The 27,052-nt window shown below is 37.7% G+C and overlaps 1 protein-coding gene across 11 annotated transcripts in view; it reads right to left on the bottom strand.

Annotated features, from left to right (window-relative positions):
• Positions 1-27,052, bottom strand: part of PLCB1 (phospholipase C beta 1) — a 415,451-nt gene that overhangs the window by 66,050 nt on the left and 322,349 nt on the right. For all 11 annotated transcript variants that reach the window (XM_083828903.1, XM_083828908.1, XM_083828906.1 and 8 more), the window contains 13 exons: positions 24,028-24,112; positions 22,824-22,948; positions 21,653-21,807; positions 19,768-19,932; positions 17,797-17,896; positions 15,031-15,135; positions 14,131-14,240; positions 8,997-9,129; positions 8,062-8,115; positions 6,485-6,704; positions 2,470-2,650; positions 252-328; positions 49-138 (listed from right to left, as the gene is read on the bottom strand). In XM_083828903.1, coding sequence (XP_083685029.1) covers positions 49-138; positions 252-328; positions 2,470-2,650; positions 6,485-6,704; positions 8,062-8,115; positions 8,997-9,129; positions 14,131-14,240; positions 15,031-15,135; positions 17,797-17,896; positions 19,768-19,932; positions 21,653-21,807; positions 22,824-22,948; positions 24,028-24,112 — 1,600 coding nt within the window. The remainder of the gene's footprint in view (positions 1-48; positions 139-251; positions 329-2,469; positions 2,651-6,484; positions 6,705-8,061; positions 8,116-8,996; positions 9,130-14,130; positions 14,241-15,030; positions 15,136-17,796; positions 17,897-19,767; positions 19,933-21,652; positions 21,808-22,823; positions 22,949-24,027; positions 24,113-27,052) is intronic.

Genomic DNA, 27,052 nt, shown 5'->3' with positions numbered 1-27,052 from the left:
TGTGTCTCTCCACAACATATAAGGATATAGATCAAGGGATACACTTACTCTTCCATTTGATTTTTGTCCTTGGATTTTGCTTCTGTGATCTTCTCCTGCCTCTTCTTGTCCATTTTTTTCTTCAACTCTTTCTTTTCTCTGAAGTGTAAAAAAAAAAAAAAGAAGAAAAAAAAGCAAGTTCAAAATGTATCTAAATGAAAAACACACACCACAAGGAGATGTAATCAATTATAAGGGGAATAGCACCTTACTTTTCACACGTTTCTTTCAGTTTCTTTAGCTGGCTGTTCTGACATTCCTCTGCTACATCTGTCAACTTCTGAATAAGCTAAAAAAAAGAATTCCAAGAAACAGAAATATGCGTTTTCAGCAAAACATCATACATTCATCTAAGTTTCCTCAAACATCTGTGTTAAATATATGAAAGTGTTAAACCATTCCCTGATTAATTATCTATGATTAAAAGCAAGTAAACATTCTTATTAGTGCAAACACATTCTTAACTTGCGGACTCCAGACTTGTATAAGCCCAGCTTACATGGAAACTATGACTTCTCTGTACATCAAGGTGATATACCCTGAGAAAATTAAATGTAAAATCAAAAGATTTTTCTTAGATTTTACTCTTGCTATAGATTAAAATGTCTGTGATAATTCATAAATGATCACAAACTGAACTTGTGCAATATGAATTACAAGCTGAATTCCTGTTCACTTCAAGGTTCTCTGCGAGAGATGAAAACATTCCTCTTGTACAGAGTATTATTGCATGGAGTAGCCTGGATTTCAGTGTGGTCAGACAGACAAACATTCATGCATGATAGCTAAGAAAGTTAAGCTGTATCTTGATCACACATCACTGGATTCAGAATATCATAGTTGGTGTGCAGCGCTGGGTCCAATCTCATTTGAGCTGAAGCTGTTAACAAAACCATGCTTGTAGTTGTGATGCTGATGGATGAGGATACATGGACTGGGCCTCTGTTCAAGTTCAATGAATGGTGAATTAAAATGGGAAATGGGGCCAGTTTGATTCGATCATGCCTATGGTTTAAGCTGGATTCTATTAAATAATCTTCTCAGGATGATGAACAAGAAAATGGATAATAATGCCTAGCTAGTCTCATCCAGCTTTTCTTTCCTTAGATAAAAGAAGAAAAACACTGAGAATAGGCTCTCCTCTGAAAGAAATCAGAAAGAATCTCTCCTCTGCAAGGCAGATTTTATGTGGAACAAATATTAATTCCAGCATAACTCAGAGGGAAAACTGTCTGAATGTTCTGTGTTAAAAAATGAATTTATCATGACACTACCTAACTGGACAAAGCACAAAATGGGACTTGGCTTTGGGAAATGCCATTTCCTATTTTGGAATGAGAAATTAATTAACTTACAATATCATCCCAACTATGTGGGTCCAGAACATTTTGTTTTTATAAAAAGTAAAATCCCTGAGATGCAACCAACAATTGTTACTGTATCCCTGCAGCACAGGTAACTGTGTCCACACACTCCTGCTGGAGCTGCTCCTGCTGTTTTAACACTGATGTGGTTCACATACAACTGATGATAAACAGCACCGCTTGGGAGCCGCAGTTCTGTGCTATGATCCATGGGAATGAATTTGTGAAAAGGCCTTGCTGAGTGATTTAAATTCATATCACTCTTCTGCCCTGCTTTTTGGATGGCAGGACAGAACAGACAAATCACTTCAGACACCAGCAATGAGGTAAAACATCATACAATAGAAAAAAATTGTGAGACAGGATTGTCTGGAGTTGAGAAACAGTTTGCACTCCCATAACACACTTTTAAAAATGTTCTCTTCTGCCTGAGAACATCCATCAGCATCAGCTGCCATCTGCCCAAGCTCCTCTATTGCAGCTCAGAGGGCTATGATCCTGCTGCAGTTGTCAGCCAAACTCCAGCTGTAAAAACAAACTAGCTTGGACTGATGCATGCAAACTACTTCTTCACCATATACAGATTATGTCCTGCATCCCCTTAAAGCATTTGTCTGCAGTAGGAACACTGTTTGGCAAAACTCTGTGCCCTGGGGAATGTTTGAAGCTATTTTCATTTATTTATTTTCATAGTGTTTCAATTTATTTCCAGCTAATACTGCCTACTTGAGTATTGTACATTTAACTAAGTGGCAGAACAAAATAGGAACATCAACTAAAAGCTGCAGAGAACTTAGACATATCTAACTAGAGGTAAGGACTCAGTGCCCTAGCATTAATAATAAACCTGTTGCCTTTCTGCCTTCTATCCAAAGCCCTCCAAGTATGTTACAAGTGTTAGTGACAACGTGGCACAACAACCCCTTGAAGTAGCAATGGACCACATGGGAATCAAGATCTGAAATGGACTCCAACCGAAAGGAAGCCCCAGTTCGTTTTAACGGCACACTGCTTTCATTACTAACCCAGAGACCGCTATAAAGAAAAGCAGATACCATAAACGTACCAGCTTAATGTGCTCTCGTTTCTGGTACTTTTCACTGTAATACTGTTCCTGTCGGAGATTTAGCAGCTGCTGTTGCTGCTTCTCCTTCAGCTCGACTAGCTTCTGGGTCATTTCAGAGTCGAGTGCAGCTAATTCTTGTTCAATAGTTGAAGAACTGTGGTCTGGGCTGCCTGTTTCAGATCTGCAAAGACACACACACACACACACACCAGCTCCAAGTCACTAAGTATGCATGCTCTGCCCCATATTTAAACCCTGTTTTTAAGGTAGCTGGTTACATGTAGTCCATCAAATAAGTTTCTTGGCAACACATATAGAGGAAGAAGATGATTTTAGCCATGGTAAATCCACTAATTTTATCTTTTAGCAAAGAAAATAGTGCTATTTGTTTTTTCTAATGGGACATGTATTACTTTTAAACCTCGTATTACAAACCTGCTATGGTGGGGTGGAACAGAACTTAGTATAAATGAACTATAAATGAAACTGCCAGGATTTCCTATAAACATATGCCCATAGAACTTATTTCTGCACTTCCAGGCACATAACTTGAATTTCAGAGCTTCCTAGTCCTCAGCAAAAATGGTGAACGCTAAGTATTTTGAAAACAGAGTCATCCTTGCATGTGCTTAGCAATAAATTTAAGAGCATAACATTACATCTGCATTTATAAAAAGCTTAAAATGGTTAGGAACATCCCTTTATTTGGTATGTTCTCCCCTCTTCAGGAAATGCCATGCATAGCACACACACAAGAAAGTGCTCTATGGACTCCTGACTTCAGGAGGAAACTTAACTTCCCAGTGGGGAATATATCTCAGAAAGGCAACACATAGGAACAAAGAAAAAATATAAGAAAAAAACTAAAAAGCAAACACCAAGGACTAGATTTTATTTTTTTTCCTTAATATAGAAGGAAGGATAGATGTAACGGTGAAAGGAAACATGATGACACTGCTCAACGAAAAATAAACAAAAAAATGCAAAAGCAGTATCACTTTCAGGCCAGCAGTAAACTAAACCCAAGAAAAATGTTTTAAAAAAAATATGATTATGCTGTGTTTCTGCTTGGCTGCCGTGCTTACTGCTGTACTCAGGTGTTAAATCAGTTGCCTGGGAAACCTCAGGAACAGTACATGAGATGGACAAAACAGCAAAACCTTGAACAGAGAGGACTGACTTAGAAGAATGATTTTTCTACTCAGAAATTTGCAAAGATTACAATACAGAGAACTTGCTGCACTGGCTGCCTGCCTTTTCTCGCCCAGGTTCAACTTTGCAGCTGCTGTCAATTAGCATAACTTCAACTGAAATAATGTGAAGCTGCTTTCATCAGGCTGAAGATACAGACCAAGGTAGCCTATTTGTATCTCCTATATTATTATTATATTTGAATATTCTGCTATGAGCTTAAGTGGTATCAGTGTGACAGGTGAGGGTAATTTACATACAGAGCCACAAGACAGCATTAAAGAATATTAAAGTCAGCAAATTATGCCATTATGCTATATATTTTAAAGCTGACATCTCTTGTATTTTTGGCAAAACGAAATAAGGCTAAAACAGAAACCGTCTGTTAAGGGGCATGATCATTAAATAAAAACTTCAGAACTACACCAGCAAAATATCTGTGTTTGTGTTCAATAAATAGTTCAACTGTCCCATAGACATTGGCTTTACTGAATCTTTGCCCCATTTTAGACATGGGCATGAAACACTGATTGCTTCTGATCAGAGACAACATATTTTTATGACAATCTGATGCAGAGACTCTTGATGAAGTAGCGTTTTGTACTTTGCACTTACCATTTTAAATTATTAGTGAGGCTATTTACCTGTAAAAATTGCCTTTTCCCTTGGGATGCAGTATTCTATTAGAAGTCTTCTACTTGAGATAAAATGTACTTGCAAGTTCGAAAAGCCCTAAATACATACTCCTGCTCCTTAAAAATTCAGCAACAGATTTTTTAACCTTCAGACTTCTCAGTATCTTCGCATAAAACTTCACACCTCTGAAATCACTGTGACAGCTCCCCATAACAGAATACAGTGTTTTATTGACTAATATCATGCATGATTTATGATCAGATCATAATAAAATAAAAAACCCAAATCCTTTTTAGTCAAAGAAAGATGAGTCATTTATTCAGTTTGTTCTTCTACTTAAATTTGAATAGAATATGCTAGAGAAAAAGAGGAACAAAACAATATCATATTGTTTTGTCTGCCACTATCTGTCACACACACTTATGATGGAAAATACAATGAATAAAATATCACTGTGTATGCAGCTGACAACCAGTCATTAAGGGATTTTAACAAATTCAAGTGTAGAACCCAGAGGCCTGAAAACTGGCAACAGTTAAGGCCACCTGAGCATACATATTTTATGAGTACTAAGCTCTTACTAAGCCAAAAGACATTCTGTCATTGGGCAAGCATAAATGAGTAAGCTCCTTCCTAGGGACAAGTTATGGCCTGAATCTTGGTCACTTACAGTTAGAGGTACTATCAACAAGGGTAGTAGCTAAAGCTTGCTGGCACCTTTTTTCTCCAATGGTCTCCTACCAAAAAGTATCCAGTAATTTTTTTTTAATGCTCATTCAATGTCTTCATGTTCAAGATCTGCAGCTATATCAATTTTATGCCAAAGTTAAAAGGCTTTTGTGCTTATCTAATTACATTTAAAAAATTGATTATGTTAGAATGAGAAAGCTGCACTAATGGGAGAAGGAAAAATTTAGGAGGGTACTCCTACATAATTATCATTCAGTTTTAATAGTATTAGACACTGATTGTACCTACAAGTGCATATGTTTTGCCAGAAGTTAAAAAAGATCTTTAGTAATATAAAGTTCCTTACCATATAAATAAGAAAATTGTGGAAAGATTAACGAGACCCAACAGTGTTTGCATTTAAAACTGACAATTGCAAATGCAACTCTCTTTTATTATCAGAACAAATAATAAAAAATGATATCAGCAAACACAAAGAGATGAACTACAGTGCAATGCAACACTGAGAAAGAGACGTTGCACAGAAAGGATGTGCATGCAGAGGCAAAGCCAGTCGATCATTAAGAGATTCCCAAGCGGTCTGGATCAATCATCATTTAAACTATAGTCAGATGTTAATAACTGGCAGCTATTTCTTTCACCTAACTACACGTGATGCTTTTTACTGTAGTATGAGTTTTCTTTCCAGGGCTCTAACTTGGAGACGATGGTCTCCATCCAAAAATTCAGAATATCCATTCTAATCACAAATAACATTGGGAGGACTAGATTTAGTTTCTGTTTTGAAACTGGAGTCTTGCTCCACCACCAGGCAGCACACTGTGGTGGCCCAGGGGGAACCAGTTGCTCAATATGTGCAAGATGACTATGTGTGCTGGCTGCAAAACTTTCTCCTTGCTTGAAAAGGTGCCACATTATGATGCTGTATTATGAAGTGTAGGGCAAGTTTCCAATGAACTGACACCCCTTATCCTAAAGGAAGTCAAGCACGGGAGACTATGGGGTGCTCTGATAAAATGTGCTGCAGTTGACCTGAGTAGGAAACTAAAATACGTTATCCAGATAAGGTTTCAGTTCTTTGATGCCTCAGTCTGGTTCCCAAACTGCCCCCAGGATGTGGGGGAAGCCCAATCTCAGTTTGTGACTAAGTTTACCGCCTAACCACTGGCTCCTGTTGCCAGTATAGCTGAAGCACTTACCCACAACAAAGGACTAAGGAAAGTCCCAAGATAAATGTTGTATGATCTTATTTACAGAGAAAGAGGTATAAAATTGTGAACGACTTATCTGACTTCTAGCAGAGAATCAGTGTATCACAGAGAGGGCTTTTTTCTGCTGATTTCCATATCAAAACACCTGACTTCATTTTATCTAGGAATATTCCAACTTTTGATATTTTTTTTCACCTGTGATCTACTGTCACCTCCATATTAATTGTCTACCATAAAAGAAGCAAATATATCTGATGCCAAAGACAGGAAAGCTGCGTTTAACATACTTTTTCTTACTGTCTCTTTTTGCTGTTTTTTCTAAAACTGCTCTTCGTCGCAGGTAGTCATTTTGGATTTCATTATACTTTGCAGTGTGCTCTTTGATAAGATCAGTGGTTTTCTTGTGGTGCCTCTTTACAAGGTCCTTCATTTCCTTGTAGTGCTTCTTCTGAAGCTTTACAAACGACTTCTGTTGTTTTAGCTCCTCAATAGTCTGTGCTTCCACTTCTACAATGATAATAACAAAAGCCACTTCAATTTTCTAATAACATATGATTTCAATCAGAGAAATCACCACCAGCAGGAATGAAACAAAGCATGCTTTCTTACTGCTGGTAAGTGAAATGTGTTAGCTTAAGCTAACCAAGTAGACTTCTCTGAAAATAAGCTAACTAGATTAAAAACACTGTGGCAAATTTAGAGTAGGAAATGAGTCAAAAATTTAGAACAACGGTATGTCCAGCAAAATAAAAACCATGTACTTATTTTTTTTTCCTCAAACCCTTTCAGATGCAAAAGATTCACATCAGCCTGACATATAACATCATCATGGTACATAGGTATGGTCACTGTTCTTTTTCGTAAGCACTGTGCCAACACCTCAGGTCTCCCTTCTCCCTGAATGGACTACATAACATACTAATGCCTAAAACCCCTTTACAAACAGCATTTCAGCACCTGCTCCTCTGCCTTGACCTCGGCACTGGGTGGGAGCAGCTGTCCCGGTATCATCATGGCAACCCAACAGATTTCACTTCTCTTGTGATGGAGACCCTGCATCAGGAGAGTCATGGCCAGCTGTCTGCTAGTCTGGCAAGGCATCAGAAGCTAAATGCCAAGAATTGCACTCCAGAGCTGTCACTGAGAATAGCAGCTATCCTGGATGTCCTGCTCTGTGAACCCTGATCAGAGTTCAAGCTCAGTGTCTGCTAGTCTGACCTGCATAAGCTCACCCCAAGTCAGCAAAAACAACAAAAAAAGGTGACAGAGGGAAGGAACCCAGACTGAAGACCCTTTCCCAGATCTCACAACAGATCGAGTATACGGAAATGTTGGAAAATGACTTAAAAATAATGAGTTAGGAGATTTGCAATCTAAAATATGTCTCCAAGCTGAAGGACTTGACTCCCAGTTGCACAGTAGGGCTCTATCTGACAGGCCAGTTTGCTTAATGCAACAGGATAATTTCAGTTTTGTAGGAGTGATAGGAAGGATACAGGGCTAATGGAGACAAAATCGTTTCACTACTATTCACAAGAGTAGTAGCAAATTTAGCTTCTGTTCTGAGCATAATGCTGTTTTTTGTTTGCATTAGATGTAAACATTGTGCCTATGAGAATGCAATAATAGAATAATTTTTAAAAATTCCACGTTGGCACCCAATGATGATCTCATGAAGCATGTGCTCAAACATTCAATAACTTCATGGCTGAGGAAGAAGACATGGTAAGCATATTTTCTATGAGTTATTGCAGTCATAATCATTCAAAGAAATGTTTAAGTCAGATGGCCCATTTCATTAAAAATATACACTTTTTTGTCAATTGAAATATCTTTTATATAATGTAAACTGTACATTTAATACCTGTGAGGACACTCTGAATAAGATCTTCTGTCTTTGCAGGTGCTTTCACCGAACCTAGAGGTAAAAGAGATGACTGATATAAATTCTTTTAAAACAACCACCAGTACTGTGCCACTAGATTGCATATTAAAACATGGCATGTGACACAGGATGCATGCTGACACAAGCATTTATTAATCATTTCAGAAGACACATCTTGAATAGAAGAGAAGCAACACAAAACAACACCAATCCTGTGAACTAACACAAAAAGGTCATCTAAAAACCCACCTGAGCTTCATTGTTTTACTTATGAGGAGGGTGCCATTGAACTCACTGATATGACTCATATGAGTCATTTAAGTGGTATTAGGCTGATGGTTAGTACAACTGACCTATATTATGATGACAGTGCAAAATATCTGTACACAAGATGAGTCCAGCTCCTTGGAAGTCAGATGGATCATGCCTATGAAGACTGCATTCATTAAATTATATACACTGTGACTTAACAAGCATTTATTATAGGAGATACATTAATATAGAATATATGAGTATGAAAACCTGTGTTTTGTACATGGAATAAGATTTAACTACTTGCATAAATATGGCATATTTGTAAAAACAATTTAAAGAAATTCCTTCATTTGCAATCACAAAAAAGCACTAGCAAACTTTCTTGTTCGCAATGAACTTCAATTTCACCACAAAAGCAACTCTTAAATATAAGGTACTTGTATGATTGAAGAACGGCCCCCAACAGCAGAGTGGGAAAATGCCCACCCATTTTATAAACAAACAAACAAGCAAAAAAGAAAACACCAAAAACACTTTGTTCTTGAAATACAAAGCACATGAAAAACGATCTACATTTCTTTTGAAAAGATGGTGTTTTCTATTATTGTTTTGCTTGTGTTGTTTGTGTGGTTATTGTTTTGTTTGTTTTTTGTTTTTACCTGGTGTTGGTTGGCTATGGACAACCTGAGTTGCTGGTTTCGGTGTAAGAGAGGCAGTGCAATTTACTCCATTTTCTGCTGGTGTTGGCCTAGGTTCACTGTTAGCTTCAGATGGTGCATCTCCATGGTCCACCTAAAAATACGAAATGATTTACATTACTCTATCCAATTAACAGAATTTAAAATTTCCAGATCTGGTTTACCCTATTTTTCAATAAAATTATGTAGATGTTACACATAAATCATTCTAACAGGGAAAAAAAAAAGGTATCTTTAAGAGACACAGTAACCCAGGTAGTACATTTATGCAGGGCAAATTTCAGGAAGAAATAGAGCATGTATTATTCTGTAGAAGTATTTTCATTTTAAGTTGATATAACTCATCAGGGACATTTTTCATTACAGTATGTATTAGCTGCACCAGATGTGAAATCTGTATTTTATTGAAAAGCATTGTTCTCTGCCATAAAACCTTTCTAGATATAATGTAGAAGGTGGCAAGAAAATGCTACTCAGATCCCTGCTGTGAGCAAAATGTGTATACAAAATTACTTTTAAATTTCATACAAACACAGTACTATCATTATTCACTGTTCTTACAGCACAGAGACATACTTCTGATTCCCAAGATCTTACATTCTTGTAATTACACTCCAAGGATAATATGTAAACAGTACCTCCATCCTGCTGCATAAATACTCCTGTGGTATCCAAATATTTAAGCATTTTCTACAATCTTTTCTTTCTTTCCAGTTTCCTAAAAGCTCAGGCTTACTATGCATTGAACATCTTGTAATTTTCCTCGTGGCCAACAAGTTTGTAAATGACAAGCAAGCACCCAGTGCTCAGCAAACAGAAGGTCAGTGAAAGCAATTTTTATTTTGAAATGGCCAAGCCCTCCTTCTCACTGTCCCTGCAAGGGGCCAGTTGCCATGGTGTCTCAGGGTAGTCTTGGATTTGTTCCTTCAGCTGCTCCCATTTCACTCTTTGATGGTAATCACATTACATGCAGAGGCAGGATACCACAGTTGTTTTTTTTTTTTTTCCCTTGATTACTCTACACTAGCAAAATATCAGCCTGCACTGCATCAATAGAAGCAAAATACATTTTGATCTGTTTTGTGCTGCTCCTGCTGATGATTTCCTTCACCTTGGTCCTGAAAACAATCTAAATTGCAAAAGGATTTCCGTCTCAACAGCCTATTTCTACCAAAATTATAGGAGGGAGATACCATAGTCAGAAACATGATGCAATTGAAAAACAATGCCAAAAACTTTATTTATCTCAAGTGGGAATTACTGCAATAAAACAATGAAAAACATGACCTAGCCAATGTTTATGACAGCAGAACAATGTGCCTGGCAAAAGCTGTAGCTGTGACCACTGCTTAGAGACACGGGTATCCCTCTTGATTTCCCTTAAAATATATTCCTCACAGAACGCTATTCATTAGTTTGATAAAAAATAAAAATACTATATAGATCATCAACACTTAATAGAATCCCTATTTTCTAACAAGTTATTGCCCCAAAAGTCATTGCTTGAACAATGGGTACTATCTTCTTCTTTTGTGACTAGGTTTGTATGTGGTATGAAATGCTGCATCACAGATTGTTGAGAAGCTATTAATATAGCCTGTCAGTTCTGGACACAAAACATCTGTTTTCAGAAACTAAAGCAGAAATGCGAGACAGGATCAGGAAGTGAATAAAGAGTTATTTTCACTGCATCAGGCAATCTAATCTCATTAAAAAGCACTTTCTTTTCTCATAATTCATCACACAGAATGCTAAAGTAAACATGACTTTCCCTTAGTGGAGAATATTTTAGGCTCTTTTTAAAGATGATGCAATCCAGCCTTAGAATTTATAGTTTTAATATTCACAGAAAATGGTTTATATTCCACATGTTGCCATGTCTTTTGCAAGACAGTATGTTTACTATGTAGAAAGAGACATGCTCATACGGATACATATCTATATGGTCTGTATTTTTTTTATTTCTGCAGAGAAAAGAGCCTGCAATGGATTGGGATTGAGAGATCCTCCTCTGGTACTGAGTATATCTGTGCTGCACTGCTAGACTAGGTGGGCAGTTTTGAAGTTGGTTTGTTTCTATCCTTGGCCAAGTATAAGCAAGTCCCCCTATCAGAAGTGTCAGATCAACATAATTTCCATTACTGTAACTTGATCTGACCATCATGATTTACAAAATAATGGCTGCATTTTCATTTTAAATAGTGGTATCAGATGTGCTAAGTGCAGCTGCTCTCCTAGAGATGTTTTTATTTACTTCCCCCATCAAAATCATTTTTTCTTTAACTAAAGAAGCCAACTGGACTGATTACACACATTAGATTTACATCCAGGCACACAAAACAATAATTTCTATTTCAACACTGCTTTATGGGTAGAGACAGCAGATCCAATGCTCTGCTGCTTCTCCTGTCATTAACAAGCCCATGAGGCCTCCTGACTCATTGCCTCTGCAGAATAAATTGCATGCAGCCCCAGGGACATTACAGCAGCAGGGACAGCTGAAAAGCATTTTACTCTGGCTAGCTTCTCCTAGATCCCTAAACACTTCTGCACCCATAACGGTGGGGGGTGAAAACTTATGAACCAGTTACATCAATCTGTCTTACTATGGGATTAATTCATCACCAGAAACTCCCAGCTGCAAATTTCTGCATAGCCCATTCACTTTGTCTATAAAGGTTTGTCTATAAAGGGCAGGGGAAGAGAAGGCAACCTTCACTACCTTTATGCTCATAAAAGTACACTGTGCAAAAAAAGTATAGCTAAATATGCAAAACCCACACTGCATTGCAATGATTCCATTCGGCAAAGTCCTGTCTGCAAAAAGAGTTCTTTTAAGACCAGGCTGGAAAGCAGGACTTGGAAGTTATGAACTGACCAGAAAGCTCAAGGTAGGAATTCACATTACATTCAAGATGGGAACACTGCAAAACTAATACAGAATAGATGCTGTAGATTTTATCAGTTCTTCAGCATTCTTCTTTTATGTTATTAACAGGCAGTGTAATTTGAGGCTTAAAGAAAGGCTAATTTATTTATTTAAAACACTTTGCTGTTAGGTATCTGATTTGATTACTTTTTTGTAAGAAGTCTGAGGAACTTCCCAGATGCAGATTAAACTTCTAGGCAGCAAAAAAAACTCTCAGTTTTTCCTCTGATAGCTGCAAGAGCCCAGCTCAGATAAATAGATGTGTGTGAGAAGAGGGAAAAGGGTGTGGGGAGGTAGAATTTGTGCTTGGAGGCAGCACAGCTCTGGACACATTAATGCTAATAGTGTGTAGATTTGAAACTGCATATAGGAAAATTGAATCCTGGTGTAATTATGTGTACATATCTGGCAAACATACTCAGAATTATTTAGCTATGTTGCCAGTGAACGTACTTGTAATTATTAACCATTGTGATTCTTGTGGGTCAGTGTAAGTGAACAAATCATTCAGCCTGGCCAACTGATGAAGAAAGTATTATCAGATAAAATGATCAGGCAACTCATGATTTCCAAGCACAGCCCAGTTGCCAAATACCTTACCTAGAATGAGAATTTATGAATAGAAAGTAACAATGCTGTACTTAGATTGCAACTTAAAGTGGCAGTTTTGTACCTGTCCCTTGCTACTTCGTGTAATTGAATGGTTATACGTTTTTAGTAAGTGCACCACTGCAATCATTAGTTTTCTTTAAAAAAATATTTCTCCGCTACTCCAAAACAAGCTCCTTTATCCTATGAGCTTTCCAGCTCCTTGACACATGGTAACACTACCTAAGCACTACAATTCAGCTTTCCATCTTCCCATTTGCTTTAGAAGATATTCTGTGACAGATTTTTTCTGCAAATAAGCCTGTACAAACCAGAGGAATCTGTACTTTTTCAAAAGTAAAAATGACCTCTAAGGTATTTAAAGGATTATGTTAAAAAAAGACTTTGCTATTAAAATAGAATCTCATGTGTAGAGCGTCCTAGATTACTGTCTAAGATACTACTGAGCATTTCAGTGTCCTCATTCAGCCGAACTTGTGACACTGCACAAAGAGTAAATTGTTGGCCACTGAATTGTAATGACTTTCACTCATTCGGTCTGCTTTGGGAATGTATTCTTGGTTACAAAATCTAGTTCAATGAGGCTTTGCACATCTGAGAATTGAAGAAGACAGTCACCATAGATGAGGACAGTTTAGGATTATAAAGTATTTCTGCATCTTTGCTAGAGACCTGTAGAGAGTGCCTTTTGATTCATGTGATGTGCCTTACATCTGACACAAGCAATCTTTCAAATACAAGGTAGATATTTCCAAACAATGCTAGAAGATGTCCCAGTGACAGTATCTGGAACAGAGACACAGAACATCTGGATGAACATAATGTTTATTGGAAACAAAAGCTAAACTGTCAGTACTCTTTAAGTATGCTCAAAATTACATCTGTGCATTTGTACGTACAACTTCTCCAATTCTGCAGAAAAATGAGGTTTAAAGGTTAGTCCTTAAGTAACTGTATATATCCAAACAGATACCTAACAACTGAAAATATGGTTCTCGTAGCTTCAGGCTAAACTAGAATAGGTCTGAATATTTAATTATACTATGCTCTCTTCCCTCTTCATCTCTCTTTCTAAGATCTATGAAGGGCTGGATCAGGTGACCTCCAAAGGCCCTTTCCAATCTGAATTATTGTATGATTATACTGGGTCTCCTTAGGGCAAAATTCTAATACTTTCAGGAAAAGCTGCTGATACAGAGTTGTCATTTTTGTAAGGGTAACTTCAGCATCACACTGGAAAACAACAGGCAATGATTTAAGATGATTTAATTTACTACAAAAGAAGCCTACATATCAGCAAAAACCTAACATGCTTTTCCATTCAGCATTCAGTGTTTCTTTACCCCCGAACAGTAATTTGCACCATGCACAACATACTGCCTGCAGCACAGCGCTACTCTGTTGTAACATACCCTAGTCTCATTCTGAGACATTTGTAGGTGTTTAAGTGATCAACACACGCAATCCCCAGGGACTTTCAATATTTGTCTTTCTAAGCAAAGTAGGTGCTTCTAAATACTATAACATAATTTGCAGAGATTCTGAAACCTCCCTTACCTCTTTCTTTACCTCTTCTTCATCTTCTAGAGTAAGTGCTGCCAATTGCTTAGCTCTCTGCTCCATCAAGTTAACATATCTGATTGGATTGGATAAGGCCTCAATCACATCTAGAAATAACACAAATACTTCAGTTCCAAACCCCTTATGTTACGCACTCCTCAGGCTTTAAGAAGCTGTATTTTTCCTACAGATCTGTTGCTGACTGATACACCTAGGTCCTAGAAACATCAGTGAAAGAGAGTATACCATCATGCACAAGTACTCTAATGTGAACCCTCTCTGAGTTTCTGCTTGGGTCATGTCAATGTGCATTTTTGTGAATATGGTGGTTTATGATGGATGTTCAAAGTTTCCAGCATCAGCCAACTTGGATCCTACTTCACATGAGGTACAAAGAGGAGTATTAGTAAAAATTATGTTGTTTAAAAATAAAAACAACAAAACAACTATATGGAATATATATATATATTTATATATATATATATTTTTAAACTGAAGATGCATAGTATAGTCTTTAAACCTATCCCGGTTTAGAGGTGATTCCAAAATACAATACTCTATATTAGGCACAACACTCCTCTGCTTAGGGAACAGCTACATACTATATCATGTAAGCAAAGTGTCATCTGTGTTTCAGTGGCAAATGCCTGACCTTTTTCCTCCTTTAGGGTTATACACAATCTGCTTAAAAGAAAATAGTTAGTCCTAATCCTAAACCTCAGGAAGATGGCTATAAATCAAGTCATCTTGTATGAGTAATTAGACATAATGATCCAATCAGGTGCACAGGTTTCTTCACTGGACTGTTATCCCCAAATGACAAATTGTCTACCACACGTTAATTTTGCATTTCAATTAACCTTTATATTCCTTAGCAGAAAATTTTCACAGAATTACCTGCGTAAGTATCAGGTACATAGTCTTTGACCTCTATGTACACAAAGAGAGCTGGCAATGTCAAAGGTTGGTTCCTCTCATTCCTCAAACAGATATAGTGATAGCCTGTAAAATAAAAAAGAACCAGTTCAGAGCATAAACTCCTCCACAGGTACATCATCCACTGTAATTCTGTTATCATTTGTTATTTATACTTTGGCTCCAACTGAGCCAGCAGCGCTAGGGACTTCTGGTAGGGAAAGGTTTACTTGAAGGATTTTAAAGAGAAGAATACAAACAAGGGGCCATTAGAAAGGCACGTGATGCTGCAGTTTAAAGTAGTATTTGTATGTTATTATCACATCTCTGAATAACACTAAACATTGTCATTAAAATTATTTTGGATGCATTCTATTTTATTACTTTTGGCTGGGTTGGTTTGTTTGTTTCATAGCTCTTATTTTGTTTTCTAAAGTGACCTTTGTAGTATGCGGGAATTTGAACTGCAAATTAAAATTGTAAAATATAGTAGTCCATCAACAACACAATATCTAAGTAAAAAAAAAAAAAAAAGAAAAGGCAACGTGGCACTATATCTTCAAGGTGTGAGGGGTGAATCCTTCACGTGACCAACTGTAGGAATATATTTGAACAAAGAGCATTTTCAGACAGTCTTGAAAGCTGGTTATCCTGTAAGAATAAGGGTATGGTGTTACAGCACAGATTAGTCAAGTTAAGGCAAGGCATCCCAGACAGGGCAGCCCCAAGCCCCTTCTGCTAGCCAACCGCTGCCCACTCCTGCTCCTTCTCTTGTGCACTGACACGTGCCTGACTTTGTGGATAGGCAGTTCAACAACCTAAATTCCATAAAAAGCAACTTTCAGAAACCACAAGGAGTCTTCCCCTCAGTTTAGCTCCCCCAAATGCCTCACCATAAGGTCAGACATGTATTAATGCCAATTTAAAAACAGTGGTGGGAGTGCACAGGTAGGAATGGAAGAAATGGACTTTCAGTCCCATCAAACTGTTACAGCTTCGGAGTGCTGCAAAGCTGCATCCTCTGCCTCACAAATCAGTGCCTCCCACACCATGGCTAAAGCTGGTGTCCTAAGGGATGATTACGGAGCTGCACGTGTGGGTAGTGGCAGGACACAAGTCACCAGCAAGATGTGCTTATCTGGGGGGATCCTCATTTGGTTGATATGAGAAACTTCCTCTGAAAGTAACAGCTAAATTGTTGCTTTGGGAATAGTGATAACTCTGTGGATTTTTGTAACAGTATGATATAGTTTTCGATAATGTCTCAGAAAAGACTTAAATTATGTATTACAAAGGTTTCTCAGTTCCTTCTAGCTCCTCCAGCAAATTTTCAGCATGTACACAAACTAAAATCAACATGCTGTTTTCCATCACATGCTGTAAACTAATGCTTACTGGAGTCAAAAGGACAGAAGAAAAGGCCTGCGGGTAAAAGCTCTCAAAAACGCTCATATGATTTAACACCGTGGCCTCTATTTGGAAAAGCACAAACCTAAAAACACACACATGATTTAGTGCTCTGCTGAAGGGACTCTGTGTCACATGAAGGGTAAGTGCCACAGAAGGGGATGAGCTGTGGTAAGAGCTCACTTCCACCAGATGAGGGAAATCCTTCATAACTGCCTTTCTTCTCTCCCATAAGCTGTCTTCCTCTGGAGCTCAGCAGATCTTCCATGAAGCGATTTTGTCCACTAACTCAGCAGAAAATATACCTGGCATGAAAACGTGGAATTTTCTGCTGGACTGATTATCTGAGCTTGCTCACAAAAAGGTGTGGAGATAGGCAGAGCTGGCACAACAGAATAGTCAGGGATGTGGGGCCAACAGACAGGAGAGAGGAGAGAGGGAGAAGGGAAGGAGAAATGACAATTGCTGAGGAAATCCTGAAGCAATGAATGTCCAGCATTCACCTTCATCTAGCCTGTCTGTGTTCACAGTGAGGCCACATGACCCACGTCAGCTAAGGGACCGGTGAGACAGTAAGAGAAGGGACTGATTTCGACAGTACCTGAGCTCAGGTCTCCAGAAATAATACAAACAACTGCTAGATGCAGGGACGTGAGTTTTGTGCTACTGCTGGGACTGGCTAGAACAGGTATAATGTAGACACAGATACTCTTAAACTGTGAGTGAAGCTAGGAGCATGTTTATGGCCCTTATGCTTGCCCTAACTTAGGTTCATCTTGTCATACAAGATGATTTCCAGTTAAGTGGACACTAATTATAGTAGCAATAATAATATGTTTTCTCAAAAATCAGCAATAAGTATTCAAGTCATTTTGGGCTGATTTAAAGGTTTTGTAGATCTACAACAGCTTGCAAACAGGACACTTGATGTATGCATGTAAAAATTAGTCTAGAGGTGCATGTTTTTCTTTAATTCCCAGCCACATCCCATTCTCAAAAAGATGACATCAAAACTGGTTGCTGCTACCCTCTTTGCTCTCTGTACAAGAAGTGTACAACTGCATGTTTTAGCATAACTGTGTGAATATGCAGTTGATCTGCTGAAGACCAGCAAGTGCCAGCCATGTCTCTTGACACTTAATGCTAGTGGTTTTCCTGGTTCATTAGAAATTTACATCCCTGGTGAGATACGGTATTTCCCTTTTCAAAGTTGAGATATATTATTCAAATCCTCAGTTGCTATAAATCTGCAGGCTTGCTGCTGATTTACAGTGGTCGGGATTTGAATTTGCTGTTTATTTTCACTACATGTTGTCTGTCTCAATGGAGAAGAAGGTTTACCTGGTCGAATTGCTGAGACGGGTAATATCCGGTGGCCAATAAATTTCCCTCCTTCCTCATACACTGCTAGCCTCAAACACGCGAGGGAAGGTAAAACAACCTAGAAGGAAATATTTCTGCGTAATTAACTTTCTGCTCTGAATGAAACAGTTCCTTTCAGACATAGCCTTGCAATATAGCAGACAAAGTTCAACCTAGCAGACAGTAACACCTACATATCCACAGAAAGGTCTTACCATACAAGAGATCAGGGGGTATGTACCTGTGCATCAAAATAAATCTCATAGAAACATTTTTCTTTTAGGAAACTTGAGATGGAAAATGAGTATAGTATGTTCAACCCAGCATTTTCAATATGGTACAAGGGACTTCGCTCAACTCTTACTGCACTTGAATGCTGTTCTATTTACTGCCTATTACTCAGCCTTACTTTTTTTTTGTTTTGTTTTGTTATTTTTTTCCTTTGTGTCTGTGCCAATGGGACTACTTATTTCTGAGAAAAGCCACTGGTAATTCTTATTAGTGTTGAAAACTTAATAAGCAACTCAACATGTTTTCCGGAGCGTGAATGTCTGAATTACATGAACCTTGTCAACTCCAGTAAAGTTTTCCAGTGCTGCAGCCCACTCACTGGCCAGGCTAAAGAGGTTTAATCAGGTGGGATGTTTACTAGCATTGGACGCTTTCTTAGCACTATGTAAGAAAGAAGACCAAACAGTGAAAAAAGAAAACAAGAAATTGAAAACAGCTAATAAACTGCCCTACTAAGATTTGAATTTTTAATATTATTTCTAAAAAAAAAAATGTAGTATAATTTATCTAATTTTCTTGTTGTATGCAAATATGCATATAAATATACATATTTTGAACCTGGGTGCAGATAAGTATTTTTTGCATAATGTCACCCTCAAATTTACATAGACAATGAAAGAAAAACAAAAGCAACAATCAAAAAAAGAGTCTCTATAATTTATTTTCAACATTACTAAAAATAGTAATCTATGCTTCTCTGAGCATAGATGCAGTCAGGCATGATTGTAACTAAATAGAGAAATGAAGTACACTAATTAGAAGTTCATTACAGAAGAAAAATCCTACTGATGTTTCCAAACTTAAGCTTTGGCAGGCTGCCAAAGGAAAGTTATTCAGAAAGCAAAATATTCAGGGAAAAGGGCTGTACTCCCTAGAAAGCATAGCTGCAAGCACCAACTGTATAAACATCTCTGTGAACTGTGCATTTGCCTAGAGAAATTAAAAATATATTTTTTTCAAATACCTGGACTCAGGAACCAATTAACCTCACGTTCCAATAAACATGATCCAGATAATAGCAGAGTTCCTGGTAGAGAACTGGCTGCAAGGATATTGTGAAGCAGAATAAGATATTCTTGTTGCATAATCCTACAAAATGCTCAGTATTTTCTGCTCCCATGTCTCATTTCAGGTAGATTGGGATTTATACAGCTTCATAACCTAGCTTATATTTATATAACACACAGTAGAATTAAGCAGAGATAAAATTGCTTTGAATGAGCTGGTTTAGAGAGCCATGTTGTTACAGCTGTACTCACATCATCATGCTTGGAGGCTAACAGGATCTGCTTTTCAGCAGGGCTGTTCAGCCGAGGCAATTCAGCTAAACTGTTTCTGAGTTCTGCACTTGCTCACTTATAGCATGGCACCGCACCATACCACACAGATGTGTCTATTGACATGTTTGCTCTTTCTAGCTGTATTCTAGTGAGACAACCAACGTGACTTGAAACTACTTTATTTCAGTAGTGGCTGGGCATGGCTAGAGTAGCAAAATTATACCAGAAATAGTTAATGACAAACAGCTGAAGCAGTAACTATTCAGCATCCATTTATCTTTTTTTACAAATGCAAATTTTCAGTAAAACACAGAATTACCCTATTGAACAGTGATGAATCAAGCACTGTGAAGGTTCAAGAAGCAAGTGTTACACCAACCTTCTTAAATACTATGGTTTCCTCTTCCCAGACAGGATTAACTGCATTGCCTTGAGAGGTCTTGGTCTTTAAAGCTTTTCTTCTTGTATCCACGGGCAGGCCAAACATGTCAACTTCTACATAGGTACCCACTTTTTTATCAGAAAGAAACTGACCTGAAATTATCTAAAACCAAACAAAAGAGGGATCACTACAGACAGCTTTAGTGGATTAGGGAATGAGTAGCTAAGGAGCAGGTGTATAATTCTCATTAATGATCAGATAGAATGCATTTTCAAAGAAGAAACAACAACAAAGAAAACCACAAAACATCAAAAAACAACAAACAAAACCCCACCATTTAATATTGCAGGCACAGAAAAACAACTTGGAGGTCTGATTTCCTGTGGCCCTATGACCCTGAATTCCCCTATGAGCAATAATATGGCTGACATCATGCTGCTGCTGTTAGCTCAGCAGGAATACTCATTTGGATCTCATTCCTCAATCTGATTGCCTATTTCCACAACATGCTATCTTTCAGATCTCTAATTTCTATCCAGTTTCAACAGCAGGTTCAAAAGACAAATGCTGGAAGAAAAGAGCAACTGCGTATGACTTACTGGGAGGAAAAAAAAAAAAAGTTAAAAAGTTCGTGTTCTAATAAAGGCTTTTCATAGTTTATTTTCTAGTTTTCTTTTCTAGTTCTTAATTTTAACAGGAAACACAACTCCCAGCTTTAAAATGTGAAAGAAAGACCTGCAATTCATTCAGAAAATTGAAGATGCACAGGATTATACAGCAGTGCCACTGCACCTTAACAAATTCAGGTTTGCCTGAAGCAAGTTTAATTCTGTTCTCAGCTGGATCATGTATGGGCATTGCCATTATACCTAGCAGAGTCTTCACTGAGCAGGCAGATGTGACTGCCTTCTGACAGTTGACTCGTGATTCCAGGTTGCTCATTCCTGTTAAAAATGCTGTGCATCTCCTAATAACTGGTGAATGACTTCCACCTCCATTTCATAAAATTGCAGAACAACGTGCCTTTTAACCCACAGGAGGAACTTCCATGATTACAGGTCACCATGAAAGGTCATTCCCACACAGTTGGTCCCCCCCACCACCATGTTTTCAGATTATTACTTTATTCATAGCCCTCTGAGCACTGATCTGCTATGCTTGTGTCTGCAGCCTAAGAGGAAATACTTGTTTTCCCTCAATGAAAACAGGAGGATATTTTGCAGGTGGATTCTATAATACAGACACTGTTCTAATGGGCAAGTCCATTAAAGGCAGAACAGGATTTCAGAAAGTTTATGTTTTTATAACTAGAGATATACTGAGTATAAATCTGTGTCATAGCCAATGCAATCTAATCCTCTAAACATTCATATACGTAGTTTTCAATTTGCAGATTCCTGGCAGTCCTTGAACTTCGTCAGAGGTCCTTAAAAAGGACAAAGAAAAGCAAGTTGGCAATGACCTGCAGCTGACATTTATGGTTCCACAGATTTGCTGGAGAATTTATAGTGAACTAGAAAATGTATTTATACTAAACAGTATGCTGTTCTACCTATTCCAGTGCAACTGACCGCTTTGTAACTGTGCTTTAAATTCAGCCCTTTGTTACTAAGAACACAGCCATGTTATTCTTAAATTCATTAACTACCCAATCACTTGCATGAAAAATAATATATATAATAAAAGTACATTTATTTAACCTAGAAAATGAAATATGAGGCAGCAGATCCTCTGCAATTTAAAAATTAAGTATCACTCCATGAAACGAAATGCATTTTATTGTCTTGAATTAGTGTGGTCATTTGCTAGTCGTCTGCACAACAGAAATACACCTATGCACTGACATTGTCATGAGAGTATTTTCACCAGTATGTATACGTACCTTGACAGACAAGGTGTTAGCTACTATTCCATCCACTATACCTTCAGTAAATGGATCAAAGTGTTTGTCTGGTCTCCTCATGAATTCTGGCTTTAACCTGTATCCACTTTTGCCATTGTACTCGTACATTCCCATGTTTATTTGCATAGACAAATCTAGGTATTAAAAGTATTGATAAAAATCAATTCCTAGATTTTTCTAACAATTTAGAAAAAAACATTAAAATAATACTATTTATTGTAAGTTCAAAGTGACTATAATTTAAACAGCTTTTTATGGCACACTGCTGCTTGTTAACAGAAGTTTCAGATGTGATTGCAGCCACCTTCTTGGACTCTTTCCACAAGAAAATCACATGCATAAAGTGTCTTTCAGAAATTACTCAACAAATAACATTTTCAGATTTTAAAAGGAGTGTTAACACTTGGGTATTGAGTACCTCAGCGTTGTACTGATTGCACTGTTGTATCCCACCCATTAAGAGGACTTAATGTTTCAAACTCCTTCTAATATCTGATACCAGGTGCCTGATACTTAGTTGAAATTGTCCTAGAGACATTTTTATTACTCTGTGGACTTCTAGGCTCTGTGGACTTTTGCTTTCCATGAAGAGGTGGTGTGTACACCGGCACTACTGGAAAGTAAAAAGGGAATAATACCATGGTACCATGTGCCTAAAGGTAGGACATGGACAGGGTATGTCCTGGGATGTCTGGAAATATTTGTATTTCTCAGAACAGATGTAATCTCTGAAAACAGCAAAACCTATTTCAAAAGTGACTTGTGTATCTAGGAGCCTAAATGTTTTTGTTTCTAAAACACTCACTTTTAAAGTGGAATTTGCTGTCAAGTCACTCATGTCCTGATGTACTGAGACTTAGCAATTCAGGAAAAAAATCACTGCTCATTCTCAAATGCTGCTTAATGATAACCACTTGTAAATAACGACAATATGGAGGCCACTACGTCTGCATATTGTACTAGCTACAGACTGTTAATTACCAATATTCCAAGTTAAAAAAATAAACTGTGTTTAAAATGTTAATGAACAGCCTCAATCACTGTTCAATCACTGGACATCTTTTGACGCATAAAGCCTTTCTTACTTACCAGTCAGAAACTCTACCAGAACAGTGAAAAGGTACAAAATTAGGAGACAAGCACAACTTACCTACAGTTTGGAAGTTAAGAGCAACCATTTGGCAGCCAGCATTCCAAAAGACTTGGGGCATGTAGTTTGAAGAATCTACACGCGTTCCCTTTGGGTAAATTCGGCTTAGCTGCATTTTGTTGTATCTAGATGGTGGGTAGTTAAGATTTAATACATGTGACAAAAATGACTTTGCAGAGAGGCTGCACATTTGCAGTGTTTAAATGCAGATGATCTTTCCAAAATGGCGGTGGGATCTGTATTAGATTTCTGCAACTATAATGCTTCCAGAGATCCACAATTTTGTAGATATGATAAATATGGGGTAATTAAAAGTGCCATTCATGTACAGAGCACTCAGAATAAGCAAGGAAATAGCATAGACATATGCTTAAAAATACAACATTCATAAAATTCCATTTATCATTATAGTTCCTAATTTGGAATTTTTCTTAAGATTGCATTTTTAGAGGCCAATTAGCCATAGACAGCAAATCTTCCTCTGGTGGGGAGAGAAGTTCTCAGTTAAAAAGTAAGTGCTCTTCTGGAATGAGCATGAGAATTGGCCTTTACATAAAGACAGAAGTGACGAGTTTGCACTTCTTATAGTTGAGTCTACAAATCTCAGAGATGAGAACATGCTGCAGGTTATCTGTAGAAATTGCTTTTCATTAATCTTCTTTAAGACACTATTTTATCTTGATCATTTTTTCTTAACTGCAACCATGATGAGACACATTGAGAAGCATCATGAGGTCTAAACAGATTCCTCCTTTTCTTTAAAGGTTACAAGAGAAACGTTACAATTTTGGGTGGCAAGAGAAATCAGTGCACCTGGAACTAGAGGTATGATGGGAAAGAAAACTTTCTTGTATGACTTTGCAAAAAGCAAGTCAGCCACATTTTGACAATTTGCTCACCATAACTCAAACCACTTCATACAGGATGATAGATTTAACAATGAGAATACAAATTATCAGGTCTTCAATATGTAGTTTGTACCTATTCCCTCTAGTCCTAGCCCACAGCACAAGGACTCATGCCAGCTTTTAAATTAGCTCATCAGAACTCAGCCCAATTAATTCATCCAGGAAGACAGTCAAGTTTACAAATTTCATTTGGGTTCCCTATTTTCCCAGCTCCTGTCTTCAAATTTCAATAAAGACCTGTAACAGATCTCAGATATAGAAAGACTAAAAAGCTTCTTTCTGAAAGTCAAGGATACTCCACAAATTCCACAGGAGACTTCGTAAGTTGCTCAAGCCCTTTGGTTTCCACAAAGGAAGACATTTCAAAACTTTTGTTGCGTTCTGAAATTTTAAAGGGAGAAGAAAAACAGTGACACATTAGAGCATGAAATTGTATCCAATACATGAGCTGCAAACAACTGGTTTAGTCTCAGTCCCCTGATCTCATCTACTGTTCACCAGCTCATTTCACCTTAATCTTAAAAGGATTTATGTACACAGGCATTTGCTGACAGCGGCAAGCTCGCTCCGTACACAATCAAGGGTTCTGTCCAAACTCACACTAGCACTGCCCCAAATTAAGGGGACTTGTATTGCCTGAGATTGTTACTGTATCAGCTGCGCATAACAGAAAGTCAGTGCAAGGACAGAGATCTCTCATGTTTGCTTGCAAAATACCATGTTCATATATTTGAGAGGTATTGTCCAAAGCTCACAGGTGAGACATAGAAGTATTAAGGCAGCTTTTGTGGGGAACAGAGTGGACTGACAGATCTCTAGACTCTTTGTGGGCAGATACAATGGCTTTGAGCCAATTTGAAGCTGAAATAACTACTGTCCATATCAGATTAAACTAAGCAATATCCTAGCTCTGCCTACAGTGCTTTGTTATTTTCAGTACATCAGGGTAAACTCACATCTGTCTCAAACAGTCATGGAAACAGTGCTATCTAATCATGTCTGAAGGTACAATCCTATGTCCCAGCAGGTCTTCAGACCTAACCTTCAGACCTAACCCTGGACTCGTCTGAAGCATCAATAAACTCCTTTACATGGTCAGACTTTCTGACCTGACAGTGGCAAAAAGCTCCTGCTAAGTGTATAATTAGGTCGGACTAAACATTCATTCGTGTATCATTTGTTACTCACCTTTGCCTGATGTTTGCAGAGCCTTTCAATGTACCCACATGACATGCTGTAGCACAGCCTAAGTCAAGACCCTTCAAGCTTCAATATTTTTTCTTTTGAACTTTTATACAGGAAATAAGGATTCCTGTAAAATAACAGCTTCCCATTTCAGCACAATCAGCTTCATAGATTGCCTACAAGGGACTACAGCACTGAGAGATCACATCCATTAAATATATCAGCACTGCTCTCTCTAGAAATGAGGTAAACAGAGCATGTAGTGAAACATGAACTCTCTAGCCTAACTGCTTTATTGAAAGCAAACAGTAAATCAGAGAAAAAAGCTTGCCCTCATCCAGTATTTGAAGAAATTGTGCCACAGTAATCCAAGGATGGCCAGGAGGCCAGCCTGGCTGGCTCCTTGAAGTCAAACTGGGAAGCTGCAAGAGCCTGATAAAACTGAACAAAAGCACTTGTCTTGCAGAGAGAAGCAGGACTGAAACAGGTGGGCATTTTCCTTAGAGGAAGCCAAAAAGGAAACAATGGCTCCAAAGATGTAAAGAGCTAGATTGTTTGGGCCAATGTGAGAAGAAAATGTACTGCCAACTCGCGATCTGCGAACTAGATGGTTGCAACTGTTCTCGTTGTATGTTGAAGAGTCAGAGGATGACTGCGCTGTTCCAGAAATGATTCTCTATCCCTAGGAGGACTGGGACTCACACTTTGTAGCAGTCTATATTTCTAATTAGCAACCGACATGCTACTTCCATTATTTATAGCTGTTGTCTCCTAAAGGTGAAAGATTCCTGCCATTCCTTCAAGGCTGCTTTTCTACCACTCATCTTCCTTTCCAACAAGCAATATTCTCTCTTTCTCTAGATTCAATTCCAGACAGCTCACTCCCATCTCAGCTCCTTATAACGTCTCTGAGATGATTCCCCTTGCTAATGGGATAGCACTAGCAATGCACACATATAGTGCTAACGTAGACTATGAGGCTATCACTTGTATAACAGATCAGTTTGTTTATGAATAGGCTTTCATGTATCTGAATGTTTTGAGTTTTTTTTTTTTTTTAACTGAATCATGAAGTTTCTTACAAATCATCTAAGAATGATCACTGATTCCCAGGAACATGCTATCAAAGGAAGCTTTCCTGCAACCCCTAATAAACACTTTGTATCACAGGAGAAACATTTCAGTAGATGGCAACCTATACAAAAAAGATCAAATGAAACCTCATAAAATGACACTGAAATACATTAGTTATTTTTTGTTTGACAGTCCTGTTCCACTTCTTCATCTCATTGCTTCAGCAGTTACTTAGTTTAAAGTGTGTCCTATCAGGAAACAGACTAGTTGTGTTCTACCTCCACAGTTATTTGACCAATGTAAGACTACTGTTTAAAGTGTGAAAAAAAAATACTCAAAGAAAGAAAAAGAGCATTTCTTTTGTTCTAATTAGAATACAAGTGCTAGATTATTATTTTTAAATTATTATTATTATTATTATTATTATTATTTTGTAGTAGTTTACTGTATCTCTCAGCTTTATCTTAAAGTAGCGCATCTGCAGAAAACAAGAATGGGTAGTTATTAAACGACTCACTAAATGTTCACAACTTAATCAAACTCCTAAATAAGAGCAGTTATTGCCTTGTAGTATCTGGGGAGGATTAAGAAACCCGTCCTTTGATGAAAAGACTGTCCAAGAGAGGCATTTTTCTCTCATGATATGTTATACCGTGCTGTCTTATCAAGAGGAAGTCACTATAGAGTGGCTAAACAACTCACTAAAAACTCTGAAAAACTTGAAATAATACCTTGGAATAGTTACAATTATTTGCTGTCAGAGAGAGGGAACCTATCTAGTGAGGGCAATCAGGGGACTGTTACAGATCCAGTTGTATTCAATATTTCTGTTAACAAGCTGGATGCGAGACCAAAAAATGCACTTCTACAATGTACAAATGACAGCAGCAGTGAGATGCTGTTAACGTCATGGAGGCCAGGATCACAATTCAAACCAAATTATGAATTAGAAAATACTGAATTAGAACAAGGCTATAACACTGAAAGATGAAACTTTATGCAAGACAAGTGCAGAGCATTACACAATGCAATCTGTTAAAAACTGGATAGGCATCAAATTAA

This window comes from Anser anser (assembly GCF_964211835.1).
Source record: "Anser anser genome assembly, chromosome: 3".
NCBI classification, from domain to species: domain Eukaryota; kingdom Metazoa; phylum Chordata; class Aves; order Anseriformes; family Anatidae; genus Anser; species Anser anser.
Note: the sequence above shows the minus strand (reverse complement) of the source record. Positions and strands in the feature narration are given on the sequence as shown.